This window comes from Panonychus citri, unplaced genomic scaffold (assembly GCF_014898815.1).
Source record: "Panonychus citri isolate SS breed McGregor unplaced genomic scaffold, ASM1489881v1 Contig00140, whole genome shotgun sequence".
NCBI classification, from domain to species: Eukaryota; Metazoa; Arthropoda; class Arachnida; order Trombidiformes; family Tetranychidae; genus Panonychus; species Panonychus citri.
The window spans coordinates 1245523-1271035 of NW_026515545.1; the positions used below are offsets into that span (position 1 = coordinate 1245523).

At 31.0% G+C, this 25513-nt stretch overlaps 5 protein-coding genes across 5 annotated transcripts; 1 reads left to right on the plus strand and 4 right to left on the minus strand.

The window, feature by feature from the left end:
- Nucleotides 1-519: 519 nt before the first annotated feature.
- Nucleotides 520-10578, minus strand: LOC128395010 (rap1 GTPase-GDP dissociation stimulator 1-like). Its single transcript, XM_053355396.1, has 6 exons — nucleotides 10099-10578; nucleotides 9702-9980; nucleotides 7970-8095; nucleotides 6661-7248; nucleotides 6366-6506; nucleotides 520-1596 (listed from the first exon to the last, which is right to left on the minus strand). The coding sequence occupies exons 1-6, from the start codon at nucleotides 10100-10102 to the stop codon at nucleotides 794-796; spliced, it is 1941 nt and encodes a 646-aa protein (XP_053211371.1). The 5' UTR covers nucleotides 10103-10578; the 3' UTR covers nucleotides 520-793.
- A 1078-nt stretch (nucleotides 10579-11656) lies between these two features.
- LOC128394723 (cuticle protein 16.5-like) lies at nucleotides 11657-12850 on the minus strand. The gene is made up of 2 exons (XM_053355080.1): nucleotides 12682-12850; nucleotides 11657-12584 (listed from the first exon to the last, which is right to left on the minus strand). Exons 1-2 carry the CDS (start codon nucleotides 12764-12766, stop codon nucleotides 11848-11850), a joined length of 822 nt encoding a protein of 273 aa, XP_053211055.1. The 5' UTR covers nucleotides 12767-12850; the 3' UTR covers nucleotides 11657-11847.
- Nucleotides 12851-14676: 1826 nt separating this feature from the next.
- LOC128394635 (lysosomal protective protein-like) lies at nucleotides 14677-16343 on the minus strand. Its single transcript, XM_053354982.1, has one exon. It carries the CDS (start codon nucleotides 16259-16261, stop codon nucleotides 14801-14803), a length of 1461 nt encoding a protein of 486 aa, XP_053210957.1. The 5' UTR covers nucleotides 16262-16343; the 3' UTR covers nucleotides 14677-14800.
- Nucleotides 16344-16809: 466 nt separating this feature from the next.
- On the minus strand, nucleotides 16810-18272 carry LOC128394636 (retinol dehydrogenase 11-like). Its single transcript, XM_053354983.1, has one exon. The coding sequence runs from the start codon at nucleotides 17790-17792 to the stop codon at nucleotides 16815-16817; it is 978 nt and encodes a 325-aa protein (XP_053210958.1). The 5' UTR covers nucleotides 17793-18272; the 3' UTR covers nucleotides 16810-16814.
- A 4047-nt stretch (nucleotides 18273-22319) lies between these two features.
- LOC128395048 (cuticle protein 16.5-like) lies at nucleotides 22320-23318 on the plus strand. Its single transcript, XM_053355438.1, has one exon. The coding sequence runs from the start codon at nucleotides 22431-22433 to the stop codon at nucleotides 22827-22829; it is 399 nt and encodes a 132-aa protein (XP_053211413.1). The 5' UTR covers nucleotides 22320-22430; the 3' UTR covers nucleotides 22830-23318.
- The last annotated feature ends 2195 nt before the right edge of the window (nucleotides 23319-25513 follow it).

Consider the following 25513-nt stretch of genomic DNA (forward strand, 5'->3'; position numbering starts at 1 on the left):
AAAATATTTAATTTAGTTTAATTTAATTGTCTCACAATTGTATCTTTTCAAGTGTTTCCTTGTTGTTTACTACTTTATAGTCAGTCTGATTAGCTTAATCAACTCTGCTAATTGTAATTTAAACAAAATTAAAACCATGAAAACTCAACAATTAACAAATAGATTAACTGAGAAAATATCTGTAATTTCAATTGCTCATTAGTTTTAACTAATCATTTGAAAGAGAAACAAAATTTTCAACTGATTAATTTAGCTAAATTGATTAACTTGGTGTATTATGATTGATACATAATCATCTCAATTTTTTTTTATGATAATCATTCAAATAATTGTGATAATTAGCAGCAATTAAATACATGTTAATACAAAAATAGTGGTAATAGTTAATTTGATCAACGGAAGAAACTGTTTCAATGATGATTGATTTGATTGGAAGGGGTAAAAAGGGAACCATTGATTAAGTTAATTTTTGCCATTTAAATTGTTGCTTCGAGAAAATAATCTAACTAATAACATATCTAAATTGTTGAATTTCAATGCAAACACATGAGCATTGAAGTTTTACTCAGGCTGCTAATTAGTTAATTGTGTGTTTCCAAACGAAGGGAAGATCTCAATGTAATATTATCAGTAATTATTTACAATTAAGTAATTGATGAATGATGCAAATTAAGAGATGGTCATGTTAATTGTGCCAAAAATTATCTTTGTTATTTCTTCAACTTTTTGTGGGTCCATTAGATTAAATCGTCCATAGTTAATTAATCCAAATAATCATCCATTTGTATATTAATTATTGGAAGAGAGTTAAAACTTGATTAATCCTCGAATTCATTGTGGTGTTACCATTGAGAGGGATTTTTGTTAAATTAGTTGGAATCTTGTGATTAACTAGATGAGCTTTAAGGTTCTTTGAACGAGATGAAAGTAATTGAATAAGTGTAATGAAATTTGATAGAATTTCATTTTGAATTAAAGTTGACGAATTGAATGTTGAGACAAGAAATAAATGAATATAACGACCCAAAGCTCCATCAATAAGACGATCATCTAATTGTGGATCAGTTGAGGCAAACATTAGGATTAACGCTATGAAAGCTTCATTTTGCATGATACGACATTTATATCCTGTTGAAATCATCTCAATGATTCCTCGAAGTCCATCAAGTCGAACGATATTGTCCACAACTTGGCGACATTTGGAATTTTTAACAATCCAAGTTAACAGGCGAGAAGCTTCAGCTTTTACACCATAATGGTCATCAATTTTTGACCAGGAAATCACTTTATCGAGTAAATCTTCATTAGTACCAAGGAGAGTGGCCACTTGCTCTCGAGAATCGGTCAACATCCGAAGAGATTGAAGAAGCTTGAAAACAATTGGATGAGCTTTGACCGTTGACATTGAGATTAAAATTTCAAGAGTTTCCGGATTGGACAGGATTTCCTTGTTCTCAGCGGCGATTGTAAGATTACGTAGAGTTGCTAGGCAGCTATATTGCAATTGGAAATCCCCATCAGGTCCAGAGTTACGACTCAAGATGGACAGTATACCTTTATGACCCGAATCTTTGACAATTTGACAAGAATTTACATCTAGAGAGAGAGAGGAAAAAATAACGGGATAAATAAAAAGAGAAACAAATTTGAAGCAATTCAGTTCATTTGAAATCCAATTACTTTTAGTTCCGGATATATAGCATATAGTGTTAATCTAATTGAGACTAAATCTGTATAAATACAACTTGGATCAATGGATTAAATGAAAATCATGTTAATCATTTTATTGATGATTATGGTGATTAAACTGATGCATATAACAAAAGCTATTGTAATCAAGTTAGATAATGTTGACTAACCACAATCAGGGAGAGGGTATTAAGTCAGTGGAAAAGTTAATTAACTGATTATTACCATTGAAATTGTTAATTGTACTTCTTTTTTTGATTAATGAAGCTTAATACATGAAGATATATTTACATGGAGATAAATATATTTATTAATTCAGGATAAGAAAGTGATAAAGATTAATTATTGAAGTGGAAATGTTATTAAAAGGTTAATCAAAACAAAAGATCAACTCAAGATTAACCAAACAGTGAAAGGTTATTAAAAGTAATCATGATAATGATAACTGATGATCCAATAGCTTTAGGTTAACATGTAATTGTTATGGTGGAAGAAAAAAATAATAATAATAATAAGGACACTGAGCTTTCAGTGTATTCAGGGGATTGGAATATAAATCAGAATAATTTCTAGATTGTTAATTTAAGTTATGGAATTTGAATCAACAAGAAGAGATGATGAAGGTGGATGATTATGATCAGCGAGTAAAGAATTGGAGTAAAAGTTAATCAATGAAAGAAAATTGTTGTGGGTGGAAGATAAATTGTGAATCCATTATGATAATAACTAAATGATGATAGAAACTTGAAAAGCTAAATGTTAACTTGGTTATCATGTTAATCAAAGTGGTAACATAATTATTTTTGTTATGGTAACAGTTGGATGGTAATGATTAACTTGATATTGATTTGGTTAAGATTATGTAATAGATTTATAATTAATCGATGGTGAATGAGAGAGATGGATTAATTAATTGTGAAAGAGTAAAAGTTTCAATGGGTGAATAAGTGAATAAGATGATGATTATCATGGATTTTTGTTTATAATTCAAACGATTGATTGGTAATTCTTAAGATTAACAGGAAATAAGTTGATCATCAATGATAAGTTAAGATGATTCTGTTGATGAAATCGGAAATTAAATTCAAAGTCCATTGATTCAGTTGTATGTTTTAACAATTGATTTCAACATCTTCAAGCTATTTACATGAATAATAAATTCAGTTTCAACTGAAACAGGAAGATGAAGATAAAGTTAACTTTCCATGAGATTCTTATGGATAAAAAAAAGGAGGAAATTGGTAATAATTGGAAACTTATTCTCAAAGGTATTGAATGATGCTGATTCTGAAGATGATCATCATGGTGATGATTCAGAACATTTCTCAATGAGTTTGTTAGTTTTATTTGATAACAGTTTATATTGATAGCTAATCATGTTAAGTGTGTGTGTGTCTATTGAAACAAATAATCATGATAAAAGACAAAGTTTCAAGAAATGAGATGAAAATTTGGTTAACCAAAATAACCATGACCAGTGGTCAAATTTATAAATATTACTTTGTAAGTTTAACTCAATTAGAGTAATAATATTATCTGTTGATTAGTAAATATTTAACTGAAATATTGTTGATTTAAACGTTGGAAATTTCATTCATGACTATGGTGGAAATACAATCACGTAGCAAGTTGCCCAGAGTATTGGTCATGATAAACAGCTAAGAGAAAGGGTCAAACTGTTGACCACGATGGAGAAAAGGTAAAAAAGATGAGATGGAATATAGAGAGGGAGAGGGGGAGAGGGAAATAAAACCTGAAGAAACTACCAATACATATAGAAAGAGAGAGAGAGAGAGAATCAATTTGATATTTGATTCTCAGAGTTTTCAAGCTAAAATTTGAAATTCGAAAACGAAAAATATTCTAATAGACTTGATGCCATATCTCTTGGAATAGTTTCAAGATAATGGATGAAAGTTGTGAGATAAACAGAAAATTTGAATTGGAAAAAGAAGCCAAAAGTCAAGTATAAGTAGAGAGAGAAAATGAAGACGTGAAAGATATAGAAGATGAATTATCTTCACCAGGATAACATTTCGTTATCCTGGTGAGTTCAGTTGGAAGAGAAACTTTCTCTCAGTATTTTCTTACTTTTTCTTTTTGTTCGAAGAAGAGAACAAAAAAGAGAGGAAAGGGGAAAGGGGAAAGAGAAAAATAACATTCATCCAATTCAGTGCTTTAGTTTCATTCTTATATATAATTTCGCCATCTTTTACTACCATTAAGCATTACAAATCTTTTTCGCCCACGCAGTAACTATGATGAAATAGTAACTTGAATGAAGAAGAAAAAGATTGCAAGGAGTTTTCACTCCAACAAAGATATTAACAATTCCCTCTCCCTCTGGTCGTTGGCCTCGGAAAATTTCAACACCCACGCTAATATCTTATTGCTCATGTCAATGAGTTACAACTTTTTCTTTACTTTTCTTTTCTCTATCATCTAATCGCAACTCTTAGCCTTCTCGAACATGAGAAGATGGTGATCATGATGAGAAAATGGTTCATTCGAAGCTTCGACATGTTAAAACTGCAGAGAGAGAGAGAGAGAGAGAGAGAGAGAGAGAGAGAGAGGTTGGTGTGTAGAGGTGAAGATACATAATGATTGACGATTGTGATGGGTGACAATTAGTTAACCACTTTTGAGATGGTAATAACATTGGTTACCCAATTATTGATAACAAACTAAACCGATAGAAACAAAGAAATGTCATTAAAATCAAATTGTTTGGTTAATGGGTTTTAATAACAATCAAATTGACATTTTATCACAATCAATGATGATGATAACTGAGGTAAGAATCAGTTAGATAGGATAATAATAATCATTTCAAGAGGTTGTAACTCACATGTCAATCAATTGTTTAGTTATGATTGTTGAGAATGACGAATGACATGACAACTTATGATAAATTATTACTTCCATGGTGATTAGTTAAACAATAATAACAATTAACGTCCACATAAGTGAAACGATAAAGTCAATCAATTTAATATTTAATCATCATCAATTCATCATGAAAATAATTGTGATGAAAACAACAATTGACCTACAGTTTATATCTTTCCAATCAAATGATTAAAAGATTATAACAAAATTTTGTAATAGTATTTGAAGAGGGAAAAAAATCCATTAAGATAATCAAATTATTAGATTGATATTAAAAATCATTGAACACAAATTGTATTAAATTAATGGAAAATCTTGATTCTGTCATAACCAATTTTGAAATTCACCATCAAGATTTATTGATAGATATGAAAATACTAGTATTCAATTCAATATTCAATTAGCATGCTTATAATGGTCAAATATTAATAAGTTAATTTGGTTAAAATAAACTGACCATTAAGTTTGACAATCATGAACATAGAGACTCAAGAATATTGAATTTCATCATCAGGTGAGTGTCCAACTACTTGTTTACAATTTTTCATCATATTGTTTACAAAGTTCAAATTCTCGAGTAAAAAGTTCTGTTACCATGAAAACTGAATAAAAGACAAAGAGTAACAGTATATGAAGAGATCATTGAAATTACTTTTGATTGTTTTTTTTTGCTGAGAAAAAAACTCATGAAAACAATTGACAAGAAAGAAAATCTGAAAACAGATCCAGAGTTCATTGAATCAGCTGAAAACGATAACAACAACAATTTAGTAAATAATCACATTAGAAATGATCTAAGGTGTTGTAAATGCTCAGCAGTTTACACCATTTACGAAATTTGCTCATGGAGATAAAATAGTAATTCTCATGGAAATAAATTGTCAGGTCACAGAATCCAAGCCAAATTTTGGACCGAAAAATTGACCAATAAGAATTTAAATCTTAATGTAACTGATTAAGTTGATTGAGTTGATCTTTGATTAAATTTTAATCAATTTCTCCACCTAAGATACCATCCAGAGGATAATTTTCCCATTGAGATGGATCAAGTTGATTGTTTGTTATTATTGTGCAAATTGATGATCAACATTATTAAGATGATGATGGAAAATGGAACCGGAAGGAAAAAACTTTTATCAACCTGATCAATGTGATTAAATGGTGGAAATTTGTACTTTCTATTACATGAAAACTTTGATGTTACCATTTCGTCAAATGGTTCATGTGCATCTCCACTGAACTCAACCTCTTGGATATATATATAAAACATCAATCATATTTCACTTGACATCAATAGTTATTGAAGAGTGGGAGAGGTGATGGTGGAAAAGGTTGGGAGTGGGAATGAGAAGATACAAATTTTATACATAAAGATAAACATATACACACTATTAATAGTAATATATACATTGATGAAAGAGAAAACCTCTTTATCTTCATCAGAAAAGGAGACATTTTCCTTATTCTATTCATATATTGGTTGTGTATAAGTTTTTGCTGATACTTGTCATCATCTAATGAGACCATTTATCTATGGGTAAATAATATTATATCATCGATAGGTTTTTAAACTCAATCTATCATAATCATGAAAAATCATTGGGAAAAAAAGGTTGCGAGATACACAGCACTTATCATGTTATTGTACCTGATACTTTTTTTAAACTTGGATGGTTATCATGAGGAAAAGATCAACATTAGTAAACTCAGGTAATAAAACAAGTATTGGAATTTCAAGATGAAAGATTAAGGTAGGAAAAAAAAGAGCAAAAGTTGATTAAACTTACCTGTTCTGCCAAAATTTCCAAGAATTAGAATGGCAGAGGTAAGAACATGATGTTCTGTTGATGTTGATTCTTGAATCCATTTTAGGCATTGTTTGTATAACATACCTGATCCATTATCAAACAATAATTCCATACAGGAATCTGATAAAAAGGGAATAATAATCATGATGGAATAAGATACATGTAAATAAATGATTAAACTAAGTAGATATAAACATATTATCTCAATCAAGATTTAAAAGAATCGTTTCTGAAAGAGAGAGAGAGAGAGAGAGATTTAGACGATAATACTCACCTTCGAGAACACAAGATGAAATAATGTTCATGATCAACTTTTCAATTGATTTACTCAGATTTTCCTCAATTAACATATTGATCAATTTTACAGGTAACCCTTGAGTAATTAGGGCAATTTTAACTCGATCTTCCTCTGATATGACCAAAAGAGTGTCCAAAAGTGCTGAAAGTATATCTTCATCTCGATTAATGTTAACTAAGTTAATCAGTTCGGTTAAATTTCTAGGTTGACTTAAATATTTCCGTCCAACCTCTGATTCTGGAAGAGCTTGTAATACAAAGGTTGCCGAAAGGCTTGTCTCTTCAAATGCATTACCACGATTGTTTAAAATTTTCAACAAAATGGGTAATAGACCAGAGCTCAGGGCAATATCATGTCCATGATCAAAAGTATTGACTACATTAAATAGACAAGAAGTGACCAGGGAAAGTATTTCATCAACTTTAGATGATCCTCCTAAACTCACACTGGTTCCAGATGAACAATCAGAATCGAAATTGGAACCAGAGGAATCAATGAGAGTTCTCATCAGTATTATTAGACTGGTAATTCCATTCACCTGGTTAAATGACCTACGGCCAGTATCTAAGAGAGAGAGAGAGAGAAACAATGAGAAATATTTCAATGAATGAAGAAAAGGATCAAATGAACAAATGAGCGAGAAAATTTTTCAGGTTAATTACATTTAATGTATAACATAATTGATAGAAAATCTATCTGAATATACGTGGGTGGAGAAAAGTTTCTGATAAGAGTTTAACAGAATTGGAACAGAAGATCATAGGTTAACTATGTTTCTACATGGAAGATGAGCAAATATTATAAATATATAGAGAGAAAAGTTTTACGAAAATCTAATCATGAAAATGTTCATCCAAAGTTAACAACGGATTTCAATCATTTTCAATAAACAAATTAATGTAAACATCAATACCCACTCTCAACTATTAGATTATCATGCTCAGGGATTGATAATATATCCATGATATTATAATAATCAAATCCCCACCAATAGGCTTAGAGAGCTCGATTAATTTTTCATCATGATACTCCTACACTCTGGGAACAGGGAACAAAAAAGTATCGAGTTTACCTTTACATGTATAGAATTTTGTTTTTAATTTCTAACGGTAAACTTGAGAGTGAAATAAACACTCTAATGGATGAAATAATCTCTCATTCGATAATTATCTACTTAACCTCTCAGCTGGTAACTTCCTGGTTTCATATTAATGTTATATAATTGATTTTCCATCGATATTTAAACTTGTATATTCCTAATGTTTGTAACGATTAGTACACTTACCATTATCATAGCAAATATTACCAATGGCTCGACATGCTTGTTTAATGGCTCCATATTCATCTGATGATAAAACTGTTACAATTATTGAGAATAGATTGATATTGGATAATGGTAATCTCCATATTTCTAAAAGGGAGAGAGAAATGTTGATATTATTATATTTGTTTCAAGTTCTTAAAGCCTATTGGAAATTTAAAAGCAAATTAAAGTCAAAATGAATTATCATCAACATCATTGTCGATTATGATTGGATGAAAATTTTGGTTAGCATGAATTCTGACAGAAAGATATCTACTAGGTTAGTGTATAGTTGAAATTCTGGAATAACCTTGAAATTCAATGACAACAATAATCTACAGGATATAATGTTGAAAATGAGCAGCAGCAACAATCCATGAATTCAAGGTTGAGACCTGGAAAAAGGATATTCATGTATGTGCACAAAGGTAGGTTATCATATCCATGGATCATGATATTCATGATTAAATATTAATAGAGATGAAGATATTTATATAAGAATGTTGAATTATCGTGAAGGAGTGAGAGAGAGAGAGAGAGAGTAAGAAAATAACAATGGAAGTCTCATCATTTTCGTCTATGAATAGCAAGGATAAAAGTTACGTTAATACTTTGAAGACCTTGAACTCAATTCGTTGCATTTGTACATAACCGATTATTTTCTTTGTTCATCATCTTCCATCATCATCATCATCACCATCATCATCATTCTCTTACAGATTCCCTTTCTCTAGGAAGTAGGTCAAATCGATTATCTCGATCGATACTCAGTTTACTTTTAATTTCTCTGTCTTTTTTGTCTTCTCTCTCTCTCCCTCCTCTCACTCCACTCTCACTCTCCCACCTTCACTCCCTGTTATATCAAAACTTTGTCTCTGTGAAATATTTTCAAGGGCAAACTATTTATATATAAACTTTACCGTTAGATTAACTATTCAACTGTCATTATATTTAAGATTTTGCTACTTTTTCGAATGGACATTATTATCATTATTTAGTAATGTCTCTCACTCCCTTGTATTTATTTCTCATTTTTTCTTTCTGTCGATAAAGAAAAGGATAAGTTAAAACGGAAGTTTACTCTTTGATAAATCATCTAAACTGTTTCCTTGGCAATCAAAATATCGATTGACCTTGAGATTGCAATGGAAGTTTTTGTAATAAGAGAGAAAGAGTTAGACTCTTACTTTGGTTTTCTGCTCATTCTAACCTTGACCTCACTCTTTCTCCAAGTACTAAACTACACTTCTCATATATTACATGTACATATACTAGAATTGCCATTGATTACCTAGAAGACCTTGACTACCTTCAAGTTTGGAGGTCACTTAAAAATGGCCATCAAAACAATTAGAATCATTTACAAAACTCTTTCTAATTCTGTTATATTAATTTTGATGATTTTAAAACTCATCATCAAGCTATAATATTCATATAATAAAATCAATGGAAAATTTTTTTCCAAATATAAACGAAATTCTGATTTAATTGTTCGGAAACAACATTGCACGCAAAAAGGAATTGGAAATCTGACTAATCACTATTTTACTATTTCTATTAGTCAAAATCAAAACAATCAGGTTATATAATTTTGTCCTTCTCGTCAATTGAATTTCAAATTAGATGCTAAATGCTATCGATTGATACCCCATAGATTGATAGAGTAAATATTAATAATTGTCATTTGATAGACAAAATTATAAGATTAACTTACCAAGTTTGGCTAATTCTGCAATCATCTCACAGATAATACGTTTATCATCAAGGGTCACTGTTATATTTTCATTATTAAGAGTATCAGTGATTAGATTGATTAGTCCACAGGAAACTAATTGTTCACTTAATTGTTGCCTTTCTTCATCATCTTTCAATGAGATGAAATTTTTAGTTATATCCGAAGATAATTTAACCAATTTTTCAGCTGATCCAACACAAGTTACTCCTTCCGATCCTTCAGCTATTTTTATCCCATTTAAACGATTAATTATTTCTTCTAATGGAGAAAAATGTATAGAGAAACATTTAATTAGTAGGATATTTTAACTTATTAATAATTGAAATGGAAGTTTAAAAAAGAAAACAAGAGAGAACAAAGAAAGAGAGAAACTTACCCATGATTTTTAAAAGTGAGAACTTTCAAAATAAAGAGAATAGAAGAAAAAACACAAAGAGAAGGAAAAATGGACAATCGCTAGAATTTGATTCTAATGTCACCGATTGTCAACACTTGAAGATTATTGATTCTATCAAATAGGCGATGACACGATAGACAATTAACTGGGATTAAATTAAATCAACAATTAGAAAGAAAGAGAAAGATAAAAGAGAACAGAAAAAGTGAAAATTGTGTAGAGATGAGAGAGAAGATTTTATTTTTAAGAGAACAAGAGAGTTTAATTGATTGACAATTAACAGAATTATCGACTTAAGAACTGATTCAAAGAGATCGTCCGGTTGCCATAAAGTGACATGGAAATTGACCTCATAGGCCCAGCGGGTTAGAATCGAAGAAAAGATAAAAAAGAAAGTAAAGAGAGAGAAAAATCGGTTGTAAGTTGAGAGAAAAGGTTGAGAAATAAAAGAAAACCCATTCCAATGACATAACAATGATCTCCCTTTTCTGCGCATGCGCAGTTCAACGTAGAACTTCGAAGTGCTGCCATCTTGTTAGCGCCGGTAAAGTTCCAAAAAGTAAACAATTTGTTTTTCGATGAAAAGTTTTTCCACTAATAATAACATATGAGCGATAATTAAAATCGCAAAGTTAATAGTTAAATCAATTTCTCTCTCAACTTTATCAAATGATTTTTTCTAAATTGTCCCTAATTAGTTTTTCTCTTTCTTTCACTTTCAATAGAATCTCAATATCTAAAGATGAAATTCCATTAATTGTTGAGACAACGAAAATCTATTAACTATAATTAACTTACACTTTACCAATGATGTGAATGTTTGATCGCAATTAACTTTTGACTATTATCTTGAATCATTTTGGATTAGTTATTTGGAGCATTAAATTGTTGTGAACTTTTAATCCAACGTGTAAATTAAGATTAAGGATTATCTTGATTAGTTGAAAAGTTATCAAAAGTGACTCTTTGATTATTGAAACCTGACTGACAACATAGTTAATCAGATAACTAATTAAATCCAGTTATGATTAGTTGAATATATTGATTTTAATTTGATGAACGCGAAGAAGAAGAAACAGAAAAAGTGATTAACAATTAATTATCGTCAGTAATCAATAAACCATATTGATTAAGATCTATTGAGATGATTACCAGTTTTAACGCTTATTTTTTTTCCATCCCAATTAACTAATTGTTGCTAATTTTTACAATTTAATGATCAAAACAAACAAATAACGTTAATTGTGAAGGCGATCATAAATTTTAAATGAGTTAATTATTGATCAACATTTACTCACAATTAACTAATTAACCTTGAATATCAGACAAGACGATTCAAATTTCATCATGTTCACATTTAATGAGATGATTTAAAAATTTATAATTAATAATAATTGGATTGATTATCGATGACAAATCAATTCAAGGATTATTTAAATTTCATTGATAATCAATTAAATATTGTCATCAATTAATTAATCAACAGATTGATTACAACTTGGAAGATGGAAGAAAGTTTAATTGTAGACAATTAAGATTAATTCATTTTTCTAAACTTTAATTAAGATTCTGAAGTAGAAGAGAAACAAAAATTTAGTCAACAATTAGAATGCAATTGGGAAGGTGTAATTGGAGAGCGGGGTGGGTTTTGGTTGAGTGGTAAAAAAAGTAAATGGTTGTAACAATTAGCGAGAAAAAAAAATTTGATCAATTTGATTGGTCAGTAATTTATTTTTTCCATGCAGAGAGACCTGACCATCCGCTGACGAGACCACTGGTGTAAGCTGGGGCATTGGTATATCTGACGGCGGGAGCAGCGGCGTATGAGGCACCGTATGCGAAAGCGGGAGCTGATCTGTAACCGTAAGCTGGAGCGGCAGCATATGAGTAAGCTGGGGCAGCGGCGTATGAGTAGGCTGGAGCAGTGGTGTATGAGTATGCTGGGGCAGCTGCGGTGTAGGCAACAGCTGGAGCAGCTTTGGTGGCATAGGTGAAGGGAACAGCTTTAGCTGTGGTGTAGGCAACTGGAGCTGGTGAAGCATAGGAAACAGTTTGAGCTGGGATAGCAGCAATGGTGGCTGGAAGTGCTTTAGCTGAGTATTGGGTAACAGCTGGAGCATCGTGGGAGATTTCAGTTGCATAGCTTACACCTTGGGTGGCAACAGCTGGGGCAACATCAGCGGCAACAGCTCGGGTAGCATAGGAAACAGCTGGAGCAGCAGCTTTGTATGAGATTGCTGGAGAGGCAGCGGCGTAACCGTAAGCTGGAGCTCCATATCGTGAGTATGATCCAGGGTAACCATAGTTGTATCCATAACCTAAGCCGGAACCATAGCCGTAACCGGGAGCGTATCCATAGTATCCTCCATAACCAGAGTATCCTGCATAACCTAATCCACCGAGGGTGGTGAGTGGATAACCAGAGTAGCCAGAGTAAGCTGGAGCAACAGAGTATCCATATCCACCTAAGGAAAGTAAAAGTAACAAGAAAAAAAAGTTAATTAAACGAAACAATCAGTTAATTGTTGGAGAAAAAGTTGAAAACTTAAAGTTAAAACTCACCGGGAAGACTGTAGCCAACGTTAGCGGGTAAACCAGCGGCGGAGGCAAGAGCGAAAAAGGCTGACAATAAGATGATAACTTTCATTTTGAGTTTCGAGTTGAAGAGGATTGAATTGGTTAATTGGATTAACTGGATAATGGATTAGGATGAAGTGCGATTTGATTAACTGAAACTTTCGCTTTTTATAGTGTGAGGAAAAAGTTCTGAACACCATAGAGAACAAGTTCTGAGTCGATTCAGTAATCGGTGGGTTGACCAAAAATCGAATAAAAAATAAGAAAAGGAAAAAAAAATCATTCCAATCACAGAGATAATTCCGTTTGTCAATGGGTCCATCGAATTGAAACTTGTACCTTAGAACCTCCCTCGTCATCATCAACATGTCATCTTTTCATTTGAGAACATTAATTTCTCATCATCCTCATCATTCTCTCTCTCACTCTCTCTTCCACTCTCACTCTCTTGTCCACCTTAATCACTACGTGATCATCATAAAGTTCTGATTCCATTTACACCTTGTCGTCTTTACCATTTTATCGGATGATTTTCAAGGTTTTCTCTTCATCTTCATCTTTCATCATCCAAAGATGATATTCGATAAAAAAATTCTGTTTTTTATTCTCTTACAAATATTACATATAAATCCATAAACAAGGCTACAATTAATTACGATAATTAACTGATGATTTATATTTTAATTTCTTATTTTTTACTTTTTCTTCATCATATTAACTAATAAACGCCCTACGTTCATGTTACTTACCTGAATCTTAATCCATTATCATGATTAGTTTCTTGATTTTTTGTTCGCAATAATTTGATTAGGAATTGGAATTCACTTGACAATCATGATAAATAAATAATGGGTGATTAGTTGAACGTTGATTAACGTTGATTAGTGTTAATTATTTGTTTTTTTCTCCTTTTATCTAAAGTTAACAATCAGGTAAGGATCTCAATTTACACTAATTACCTTCAATAATTTTAATTCTGTTTACCATTTTGTCCAAGAACTGATTAACTTTTCAATCAAATAAATTGTTTCCAATTGATTTACTTTACCATTTCTTAATTGTTATCAAAAGATTCAATCAATTGATTAATCAATTCATTAACTTTTTATAATATGATTAACATTGAATTTCAATAAATAACAAAATTTATAATTGACCTTCAAATTGAACAATTAAAAGGATCAACAATTGTTGTTGACATTTAATTGTAACAATTTAATAATAATATCGATACATAATTAGACTATTAGATTAACAATTAAGAAATTTAAACGTCTGCAATCAAAGTTAATCATCAGGATTAAGCTTAATTGTTAATCTGAATGATATTTTTCCCCCTTTCCTTTTTTTATTTATTATTATTAACAATTAACTCATCTTTGCCATTAATCATTTCAATTAAATTAAAGTTAACAATTTGATGACAGATGAAGATGAGTTAATCGTTAGAAAGTGACAAAACTTGAGATGATTAAGTTAATGATAATTAACAGTTACATGCTACCAATAAGATAATCAAGTAAATCACAGATTAACATGATAATTAATCCAAGAAAAAAAATTGTATCTTCTTCAATTTAACTTTATTAAGTTAACAACTAATTCTGATTAAAAAATGATTAACTTTTAATTCAAAAAAGAGGAATTAAAATCCATCATTTAGAATTAGTTGATTGTTGTTGTTTAGCTTTTCCCAATCAATTTAGATTGTAAGATTTTTCTAATTGTTGGTTTGGAACTATTGATGATTTAGTTTAATTAATAATCAAATTAAATTGTAATTTCTTGAGATATTCAGATGATTGATCTTTTAATCATTTGACTTTCGATTGTCTCAATTGATTTGATTTCAAGTTAATTGTTGTAACTTAATCTCTGGTTTTCTAGTTCATGTTGATTGGAATGATTAACGAAAAATTAGTTTTCTTTCATGAACAATTTAGTACAAGGTGAATAAAATTGTCTCAATTAACGAAATCATTAGAGTTTTAATCAATTTAATTGGTTGGATATTCATATTAATCTAGTTTCGGATGACAATTCAATTAAATGTATAGAGTAATGATTAATATAATTGTCGAGATGTTGATGAATAATCTTAGTCTTAATTGTTCATTTTAAGAAAATTTTGGCCCTTAAGGAAAAGTTTAATCATTTCGTATGCTACTTGTGGCTGGTCAGTTGGTACCATGTGACCTGAACCTCGAACTGTGGCCATTACAAATCCTTCGAAGTGCTTAACAAATCCAGCGGTTTGATTGTTTACATGCCAGGGAATGTAAGGAGTAATCGAGGGAAAACCAAGATCCTCGACGAACCATTGGTCACCCAAGAAATCACAGACTAGGTCAACATCTCCGTTGTAAATTAGACCTCGTTTACCGGCTCGAATCGATTGGGAAACTTGATCTTTAAGGGTTCGATAGATGTTGATATATGATTCTTCAACAACTACATTACAATCAGTCCATTGTCCAGCTGAAGGGTGGATGTTAAGAGCTGATCTTACATCGCGACGATTAAGATAAGATTCAAGGTCAGCGTCATCAATACAAGGTGGACTTCCCGAGCCTTTTAGTTGGCTATTGGTTCGAGTAGATCTTGGTACAATTTCAATATCATGGTCACTGTGTCCAGTTAAAGTTGCTTTGATCAATTTCCAAGCTGAAGCGTGTTTATGATTACCATATTTCCTACCAATTCCAGGAGATGATAACGATGTTGTCCGTCTAAGGTCATTATTTGTTTGACATCGATCGTAAATGTTATAAGGATTAAGACCAGATGATTCAATTGCCTCAGTTAATTTACCAACTAATTTAGTGCAAGTTGGATTTGAACTTTGAACAAATTCACAAGAATCTTCACCAACACCATTAGAACAGCATTGAGATGTTAAAGCTGACCATTGGTCACGATCAATGAGACCATGATAGTAAGAGAAAAAAACTTTCGAATTACCCAATTTAACTTGATCAAGGTAACCATTTCCAATGGCGAAACCTTTATAGTTGATTGAAGTCTCATTGAGAAGACGAATGGACAAAGTTGGTATATAAACACCAGCATAAGATTCACCAGAAAGATAGAAATCATTTCGTTTAAATTGTGGAAATTTAATGAAGAAACTTTTAATTGCTTGTAAATTGTTGTAAGAAGCACCATCATCATCAATGGTATAATTACCATTATCATTATAAGAATAGCCAACACCAGCGGGTGATTCAAGGAAAATCATGGAAGCCAATTGATTCCAAGCAAATGGATTTGGTTCAATCGATGCTCCAGTTTTGGTAACTCGAAACGGACCTTGTTCAGTGAAAAATCCTAGCATTGAACTACAACCTGGTCCACCATTTAACCATAAAAGGAGCGGATCAGTGGCCGGATTTCCAGTCGATTCAACGAAAACATAATGAAGATGAGTTCCGTCAGAACCATTAAGGTAACCCGAATACATACCGAAGGGAATATCCTTCGTTTGACCTGGTAAACGGACTACACGATCTTCATCAAACGCGAACACATGAGTGACCAACAGTATGGCCAAGATAAAACGGAACATGGTGATTAAAATGATCTATTAATAAATCTAACCCAATGAAGGAATAAAAATCAACTTGATTGTAAACACTAATTCAATCAATTAATGTCAACTAACTGTTTATAACATAACATTGGATCGTCTTCAAGTACCTTTCATTTTTAAGATGATAAAATGGCTTTGACTCTCTTGAGATAATTGTTATAATCTAATCAACTTTTAATTGGACGATTGAAACAATTTAAGATTTTTCTACGTTAATTGTTACTAAATTAAGTACCAGAGATAATGAGAGTTGATAGTCTTCATTGATTGTTGCTACTAATCTATTATCAGTCATCTGATTGATATTATCGAACAGGAAATCGAAGGCAAATATTATTAATAATAAATAAAAATATCGTTTAGAACTTTTTTTTGCAAAAAAAAAACGTGTGAAAAAAAATCTACAATTGATAATTGAATCAAATTAAAGATTGTGATGCAATTGCAAGGATAATTAAATTATATTATTGTTCCGAATTAAAATACATGTAGTGTTGATTTCTGTTGATAGATGGAGTCGAAAGTTTAATCAGAATTGATTAACAGATTTTTTTATTAAGTTAATTGAAAGTTGATAAGTTTTCTCAGCTAAATTTTTGTCACGAGCTAAACTCGAGGCTAAAGTTTGACGACAGTCCATAAAGTGCTTACCAGTTACACTATCGAGTGAAGGTTCAACTGCACAATAGACGATAGTTTGTGAGCCCATTTTCGGAGTTCGTAAAAGCGACTGTAATATTGGACAAAGAATACTAGAGTATCGGTCAACCGTCGGATATCTAGTGAAAAGATCAGTGTAAACTCCTCCTGGACACAGTGTATTAATCGTTACATTTTTCTCAATGAGTTTCGGTGCTAAATGAGTAGATATCAACTCGGCGGCGAGTTTGGATTTACAATAACAAATACTTGGGTGATAGAAAGATGTTGAATTTAAATTGTCGATATTGAACCTTAACATACATCGATGGGCTGATGATGTGACGAAAATGATTCTAGATGGACATGAGATTGAAGACTTGATTAATAGAGGTTTAAGGAGATTGATTAAATACAAAGGTCCAAGATGATTAATTTGAATATGCTCTTCGTATCCATCGATTGTTGCTTTCCGTTGAGTTGATCCATTTGAGATTCCAGCATTGTTAATCAAAATGTCCAATCGATCGTTGGTTGAAATGAAATCGTCAACAAATTGTTTGATTAGTCTAAATGATGAAAGATCGCAATACATTGGGACGATATTTAGATTACCAGTTTCTGATTGAATTTCTTGAGCCACTAGTTTAGCGGCTTCTAAATCTCGACAGGCCAGAACAATCTTACCTGCTCCTCGTCGAGCCAATTCTAGGGCAGTCTCTTTACCAAGGGTTCGATTGGATCCGGTAATTATCACAACCTTACCCTCGATTCGCGCTTCCGATGGACACTTGACACCGAACCAATGAGTTAGGTAACTGATACACCCGATGATAAAACGCCAATAATCAACTAATAATGAAATCATTTTGAAAGATGCAAGAAAAAAAATCACTTTAATTGATCACAATTCTACTATTCAATTTAGTGCTCGATTACCATAATTATGTTAACTTATAATTTTGAATGACAATTTAGCTGATTTAACTTCCTCCTTTACACCATGAAATTTGGTTCATAGGAAGACCAATGGATTCATACACTCAACTGTGAATCAATTGATGAGATGAATCATTTTGAATCATTTACAGTTATCTCTTGATTTGATTTAGTTGATTAACTTTGCCAAAAGTTTTTCTTTCAACAGTGATGATTTCTTCTAATAGATGGAGCACAAGTTTGCTTACGAGAAAACTTTTCTCACCGAATTAAATTAAACGAAGTGATAATCATGATGATATATGAATGATAATGTAAAGATGAAGATTAATCAAAACTTCACGTTAACGAATTGTACCCATGTTATTAAAGTTAAATTTCTGAGCTGAATGAATACTTGGTATGGACTCTCGATACTCTAATGAAAGTATCAGAAATGTTGTTCCTTTGCAAGAAAAAAAATTCCAACTGAATGAATATCTATGAAAACCAATAACAATTAGCAAATCAGTGAGAGATTCATGAGATTGCAATTTAAGATTATCACTCAGAATATCAGTCAAATGGATAACAATTGAAGTTGATAGGTAGATCTATTGAACTGATTGTCAATTGTAACAATTAAACACCTACACAGATTTGATTTCTAATTACAAAGTAACAATCAACATTTTAGGAATCATGATTTAACTTTCCTTTTTATGTCAATGATACAATCAAATTAAAGGTTAATCATTAACCAACCCAACAATTCAAAATTAACGGTTTACATTTAAGGTCATCTAATCATAACTTTTATTATAAACAATTACGGTCAATCATTAACTGATGATTATCAACCAATGATTAGTTCACACAAATTATGTCATTGTGATAACAATTTAATAATTGTTAATCAACAAGACAATTGGTTTTTTCTTATCATAATTGTTGCAATTAAAAAGCAGGAAAACCAAAATCTATGATTACAGTTTGAATCTTTTCAATTGGGTAACAATAAATTTGAAAACCAATCTTCACAATTAACTAATTACTTAAGCATGTTGATCACAGTTAAATTAATATACAGCCTCGAAAATTAAGATCAACTACAGGGCTATTCAGCTATTTTTACCAATTTTTTTGCGATTTTCTTAGTAAATGAGAGTCAAAGGACTCGAGACAATTGTCATATAAAAAGATCAAGGTTATTGTTGAAAGAGAGCGTTTCAAGGTCATCTGGAGGTAATGAATGTTCAGAGATACTAATGGCAAATTTTGAGGTTTCTATGAGCTTTACTTTGCACGTCAAGATAAATTTATTGGATAGGAGATTTGCAACAGTTATTCAATTAAACTGTAATATCTCAAGAACTGTGACAACAAAAATCTCTAAACTAATTTTCCAGAGATAAACAATGTGGAAAATAACTATATCACCTTCAGGTGACCTTGAAAGAATTTCCAAGACTTTACAATTTTTCAACACCAAAAGTCCTGAGATAATTTGTATTTACTAGTATATCAGGTCATTATTAATTCAATAATTGAATATCGCTCAGAAACTATGTTATTCTTTATTCTTCTCTTTTCAAGACGTGTCCAATAAATTTGGTAGAAAGTCCTCATTTATGAGTCATTTAAATAAACAGAAATAAATACAATACTTACCATAAAATCGAGATGATCTTTATGAAATAAATCAATAATTTCTCCTTACCTTTCATCAGTATAAAAAATTGTCGCAATTGATAAAACTGATAAAAAATCAAAATAAACAATCATCAGGTTAATCGTTGACATTCATTGTTGAAAGAATTAATAATGACCTAATAGTTACAAATTATCTTAGGATCTCTCTTTACTTATTAATTCAAAATTTATTCTCACTCGTTGTACATTTTTAGCTGCAGAGATATAGCGTTTTTGATGCGAAAATCCTTTTTATTCAACTTTCATTAATCTGCTCGTAACAAAGACTGTGTGAGATTCAAAAAACCTTTTTAATTTAGGCACATGCTTTTTTTAATTTGAATCGATTGTGACCACCAAATGACCTTGAAACCGTATCCTAACAGAATGACCGGAATGACCTTGATATTTTAATATGAAAATTGAGTATGGCCCAAACTACCATAACTTGAGTATGGGGTCTCAACAATCAAAAACAAAAAAGTTATTCAAGAAAAACTTTTTGGAAACTTGGTGAAATGCCCTGTATTAATAAGAAGCGATAAAATCAACTTCAATCATGTTGATCAATTATCAACAATCAGGAAAAAAAAGTAATGAGACTAACAATTAATTGTTGATAAACTTTGTCCTCAGTTAATTTGTTTTAACCATAACAAGGAAACCCGACTCTTAATTACTTTGTTAACAGTTTAATTGTTAATCAAGGATATTTGTGAAATGATAAAATTTACAATTTAACTCAACGAGAAAATCAATATATGCTAATTTTAATTAAATCACTAATTGAAAACATTTCTTTTTATTTGGTTTTTACCTTGATTTAGTTGTTTAGAAATGTTTAATTATTGAATGATTATCTGATCGTCTAAATGATTAACTTAATCACCCTAGAAAAATAAACTTAACCTTGATTATCAGGTCACCAAATCAATTAATTGTTAAGACTATTAATCAAAAAATTACTGACAATTTATACTGATTAACAAGAAAGGGAGAGAGAGAGGATCAGTTTAATTACTTAATTGTTGCTAATTGTAACAGGCATTGATTAACTTGATGTAAACACTTTATAATTTAGGATTAGATTGACAAGAGATGTTAAAACTTTTATCACCTCTTAATTGTGTTGATTTAATTTTTTTATATTACTATTAGTGATCAGTAATAGTAACATTAATTGTCATTTACAATTAAACACTTTCAAAGTGATAAATTTGATTCCAACAATTTAATATACTCAGGAAACTTAATCATGATGATTTACCTTGAGGTAAATACGGATAAACATGATTGGTAATTAAATTGTGACTTTGATTTGAATTTTCAGATTAAATTATTTACCTTTAAAATCAATTTAACTTTGACGATTAATTAATCACCAACTTAAGCAATTAAACAATTAAACAATAAAACGATTTAATTAAAGTTACTAGTCAACTTTTTAATTATTACAATTGCTTTTTCCAGTTGAAATTATCAATTCAGTAATTAATTAAATTTCAATTGTAATTTAATTGCTGAGCATTTGTTTTCATTGTAAATCTTAATTGTTGCTCAATACTTTGCTAGTTAATTGTGTTTCTATTAATGAATTGTAATTAAATCAACAATTTAATTGCAGTTTAGTTTGAGACGATTTGCAACTTTAATGGTGAAAGAATCAACAAAATCATTAATCTTTGACAATGAGATTAAAAGATAATCCATTTGATAGTTTAATCCTTTGTCTACCTTGATGATCAAGTGGAATTAGCAAAAAAAAACTCACAATTAGATTACAACAATCAGCTTATTGTTTGAATACATAATTGATTGGGAATCGATTGGTGATAAAAATGAATTAACTTTGAATCTTCACTCGTTTAATTGTTGACGGATTTATTTACCGTTGTTGTTCTTGTAAAAACAAATTAATTGTTTCGAAATAATTATCATAATTAACTGATCATTTTCACCTTCAAGTAAATTAATTCTGAAGAAAAAAAAACTCTGAAACTACAATTTAATCATTGACTTTACAATTAAATTCAGTGAGATGATGATGATTAATAATATTTGAAGATGATCATGTTAATATTAAGAAGCAATGAAAAAAGAAAACAATGAAATAAAATTAACTAATTGTTAGACCTTGATGGTTGCTGTCAGCTTACAATAATAACGGTAAATTGAAATTTAAATTGTTAATCAAGCTAATTGTTGGTTAAGATGAAGCTTAAAATAAGGTTAACATTAATTCATGTACACTTGAGGCTATCATGATACAAGCTACTTATCATCAATTGAATGCAAGGTTGGGATGATAGAGAAAGAGATAAATTTAATCATTATCATCTTAATATCTTTGGGTTGGCCTTTCGATTTTCGTATTAACCGTTATGTTCAATGTTCACTCGAACTTGATGGTTTACCAAGAAAGAGAAATCGAAAGAGACGAAGAAAAAACTTCAACCCTTTTAATTTTTCTTTCTTTTATTTTTCCTTCTTTTTTTTACCATTCGAATGTACAAAACATGATCAATTCCTTAATAGAGAAGAAGAAGAAGAAAATCTTCCAAGAACTTTCGTCGAACATGATGATGAATATTAACCTTCTCACTTTCGTTTTTTTCTCCACCTCTTACAGGCGGACACCGAACAATCTCATTTCTCACCAACTATTTTCTATTGTTGGAATATAGCCTTAAGTTCAGCCTTCTTTAAGTTCGAAACCTACGAACTAAATTATCGATACTCACTTTTTCTCTCTCTCTCACTCACTCTTTTGGTATATAAGAAGGTATGAATTCGAGTTGAAATTCATTCGATTCGACAATCAGTTTTATTAATCTTCTTACAATCTTTTAAATTTTGTTCGTTGTTTAATCAACCACCATCTAAATCTAAAATCAAAATGATGTTCATCGCCGTTATCGCTTCAATCATCGCTGTTGCCCAAGCCGGTATCTTAGCTGCTCCAGCTTACGCCGCTGCTCCAGTTGCCTATGCTCCAGCTTACGCTCATGCCCCAATCGTCAAGGCTCCAATTGTCTTACCTAACATCGTTACATCATACTCAAGCTCAGTCTCCCACTTGGCCCCAGTCCATGCTGCCCCAGTTGTCGCTAAAGTAGCTGCCCCAGTCTTTGCCGCTCCAGCTTACGCTGCTGCCCCACTCCCATACGCCGCTGCTCCAGTTGTCCACAAAGTAGCTGCCCCAGTCCTCGCTGCTCCAGCTTACGCTGCCGCCCCACTCCCATACGCTGCTGCTCCAGCTTTCGCTCATGCCCCAGTCGCCAAAATCGTTGTTTAAATAAGTGATCAAACTAATTGTTAAATTTGTTATTCTCTGTTCACAAAATTGACCAAAAAAAACACCACCACCACCACCAACACTGCCCGGAGTAGGAATAGTTTACCCATTCCAACACTTCATTTCCTCCACTTCCTGTTACCATTTCCCTCTCACCCTGGAATCCATTTTCCACCATCAGTGAGTCCAGTTTCAAAATTCATTTTCTCAGTCACCAGCTTCCAGTTTCATGATAATCCATCATGATAAACTTTAAACTCTGATAAAAGAAAACCGATTCATTGGGATTTACTTCATTCATCAGTTAATTTTACAATTTTCTGCATTCATCTAAATTAAAAACATCTTCGTTAATTTAATCACCATTCCGGTTTATAAAGGCAGAACAATTAATTAATTGTCATCTAAATTAATAACTGATAACGAACCAAAAATCTTAATATAACATCAAATAAAATGAATCAAGTTTATTTTTCGTAAAAAAAACAATTTCATTCAAAAATTTAATCACTCGTGAAAACTATTAACAAATTGTTCATTCATAATTATTATTATGGACATTTTCAATTGCATCATCAGTGAGGCAACTCAAATGATTAACTAATTGTGATAAGTCAATTGTAATCATGTTTGAATAATACAAATTTAATTGGTTTCAATGTTTTGGAAATGATTTTACAAACAAATTGATGATAAAATGAACGATTCTGATGAAATCTGAATGAACATGGAAACGATTAACATGAACTTTAATGATTCCACCATTGTGAACAATCATTACCATCGGTTCAGAATATTGAATTCATGATAAATGTTAAGCTGAATTCAAGTTGAATCTTTGATACCTGATATGTGATATTATTTGGAACTTTTTGTTTCTTTCGAAAAAGTTTACGAACTTTTAATGTTTTCGATCCATTGACTTCGAATATGAATAGATTGATCATTTTACTTTTTTCGAGAAAAAAAATCTACAAATCAAAATGTTCTAGTCAAAGTAATAAGTTGAAACTTTGTTCCAATTCATATTCCAAGGGAAAGTTCAATCAAATCGTGGGTAAGATATAAACTTTTTTCTGGAACTACAATTGTATTTGTAACTGAAATTGAACGAATTTTTAATTTTTCGAGCTTTTTTATGACCTTCATCCACTGGACACACCGATATCGTGGTCAGTACTACCTGTCAATTAGAACTGATAAAATCAAGTTGACCTCTTTTCTTTAAAAAATTTGATTGATTTGTTTCAATTTCAAATGATAGTCGATTCGAAGCTCGATCGAAACAATAATAATCCAATTTAGAACCAAAAAAAACTGGTTCGAATATAAAACCAGTAGATTTTCAGTTCGATGAAAAATTATCTCTTCTAGATTAATCGATAGATTAATTAATATATATTTTGGGCTTAATCATCTGGTATCTTATAATTAATAGCATCAGTCGATTATCGAGCTTTGTTCAAATGTTCAAAATGTCTTTCAATTTTTTTCCTTTATTCCAAATCGATTGGGTTAACAGAGACTAACTTATCAAGCAAAGCTCATAACAGTAAAGCTTAACAACAATCGTAATTAATGATTCGATTCCCCAAAAATGAACCAAAATATTGATTAAATTAACGAAAACTCCCAAGAGATTATCAGTATTCATCGAAATCGACGCAAAGAATTTGCTAAAGAAAATGAAAGTTCGATGAAAGATCTCTAGTAGTTTAATCATAATCGTTCTCGGCTGAAATGGAGATTCGATATTTGATATTTTTGATATTCTACCAGATTTCGTTCTCTATCAATGAAAAGTAAAGAACCTTTTTGATGATGTATATTTCCAATTCGAAGCTTGAGTTTCAGGTTAGCCAACCATGAATTTGACATAATAATAATATCATGATAAAAGTATAATAATAATGATGAATACAAAGTGGACAACAGAAAGAAAAATATTCTTTCGAATTTATTTTTCTCTCTATCTCATTTTTTCCTCGATCGATTCTGTTTTCCATTTGAATTGACTGTTTTGAACAATAATCTAACCACAATGTTCACTTTTGGTTCCAGTTGACTCAAAGTTTCCCTCCAAAACAAAAAAAGCTCGAGAGCCTATGATTATATGAGACGATAATTAACTTTAACTGCTAATATAATAAATTGATTGAAACAATTTTTATGAGATTCTGTCTCCGGTTGCATGATTGTTCAGTAAATTGTGTTAATTGTTGAATGAAATGGTTGAAATGGAAACAAGAAAAGTTTTTCTTTATTTTGGTAAAGAAACACTAAATTCAATTTCATCTCTGTAAACTAATCACATGGAGATAGTGGATCGATGTTAAGATTATTGTGGGTAAAGAGAGAGAGAGAGAGAGAGAAAAGATGCGGATGATATTTAGAAAAAGCATCTTTGAACAATCTCAATGGTGAATTGCAATTGATTTGTGACCTCAAGAAAAGGATGAAGATGATGCGGAGGAGGAGAAGGAGAAACAGGAAGACAAGAAGTGAAGAAAAAAAGAATAAGAATGAATAAGAATGAGATGATGATGATGAAAAGAAGAAAAAACAAAAAGAGAATCGGAAAAGGATGAGAGAGAAATGATGATGATGATGATGGAGAATGTAGAAGATACGATGAAGATGGAAGAGAGTGTCATGGAAAATCATCACCCACAAAATCGAGAAAG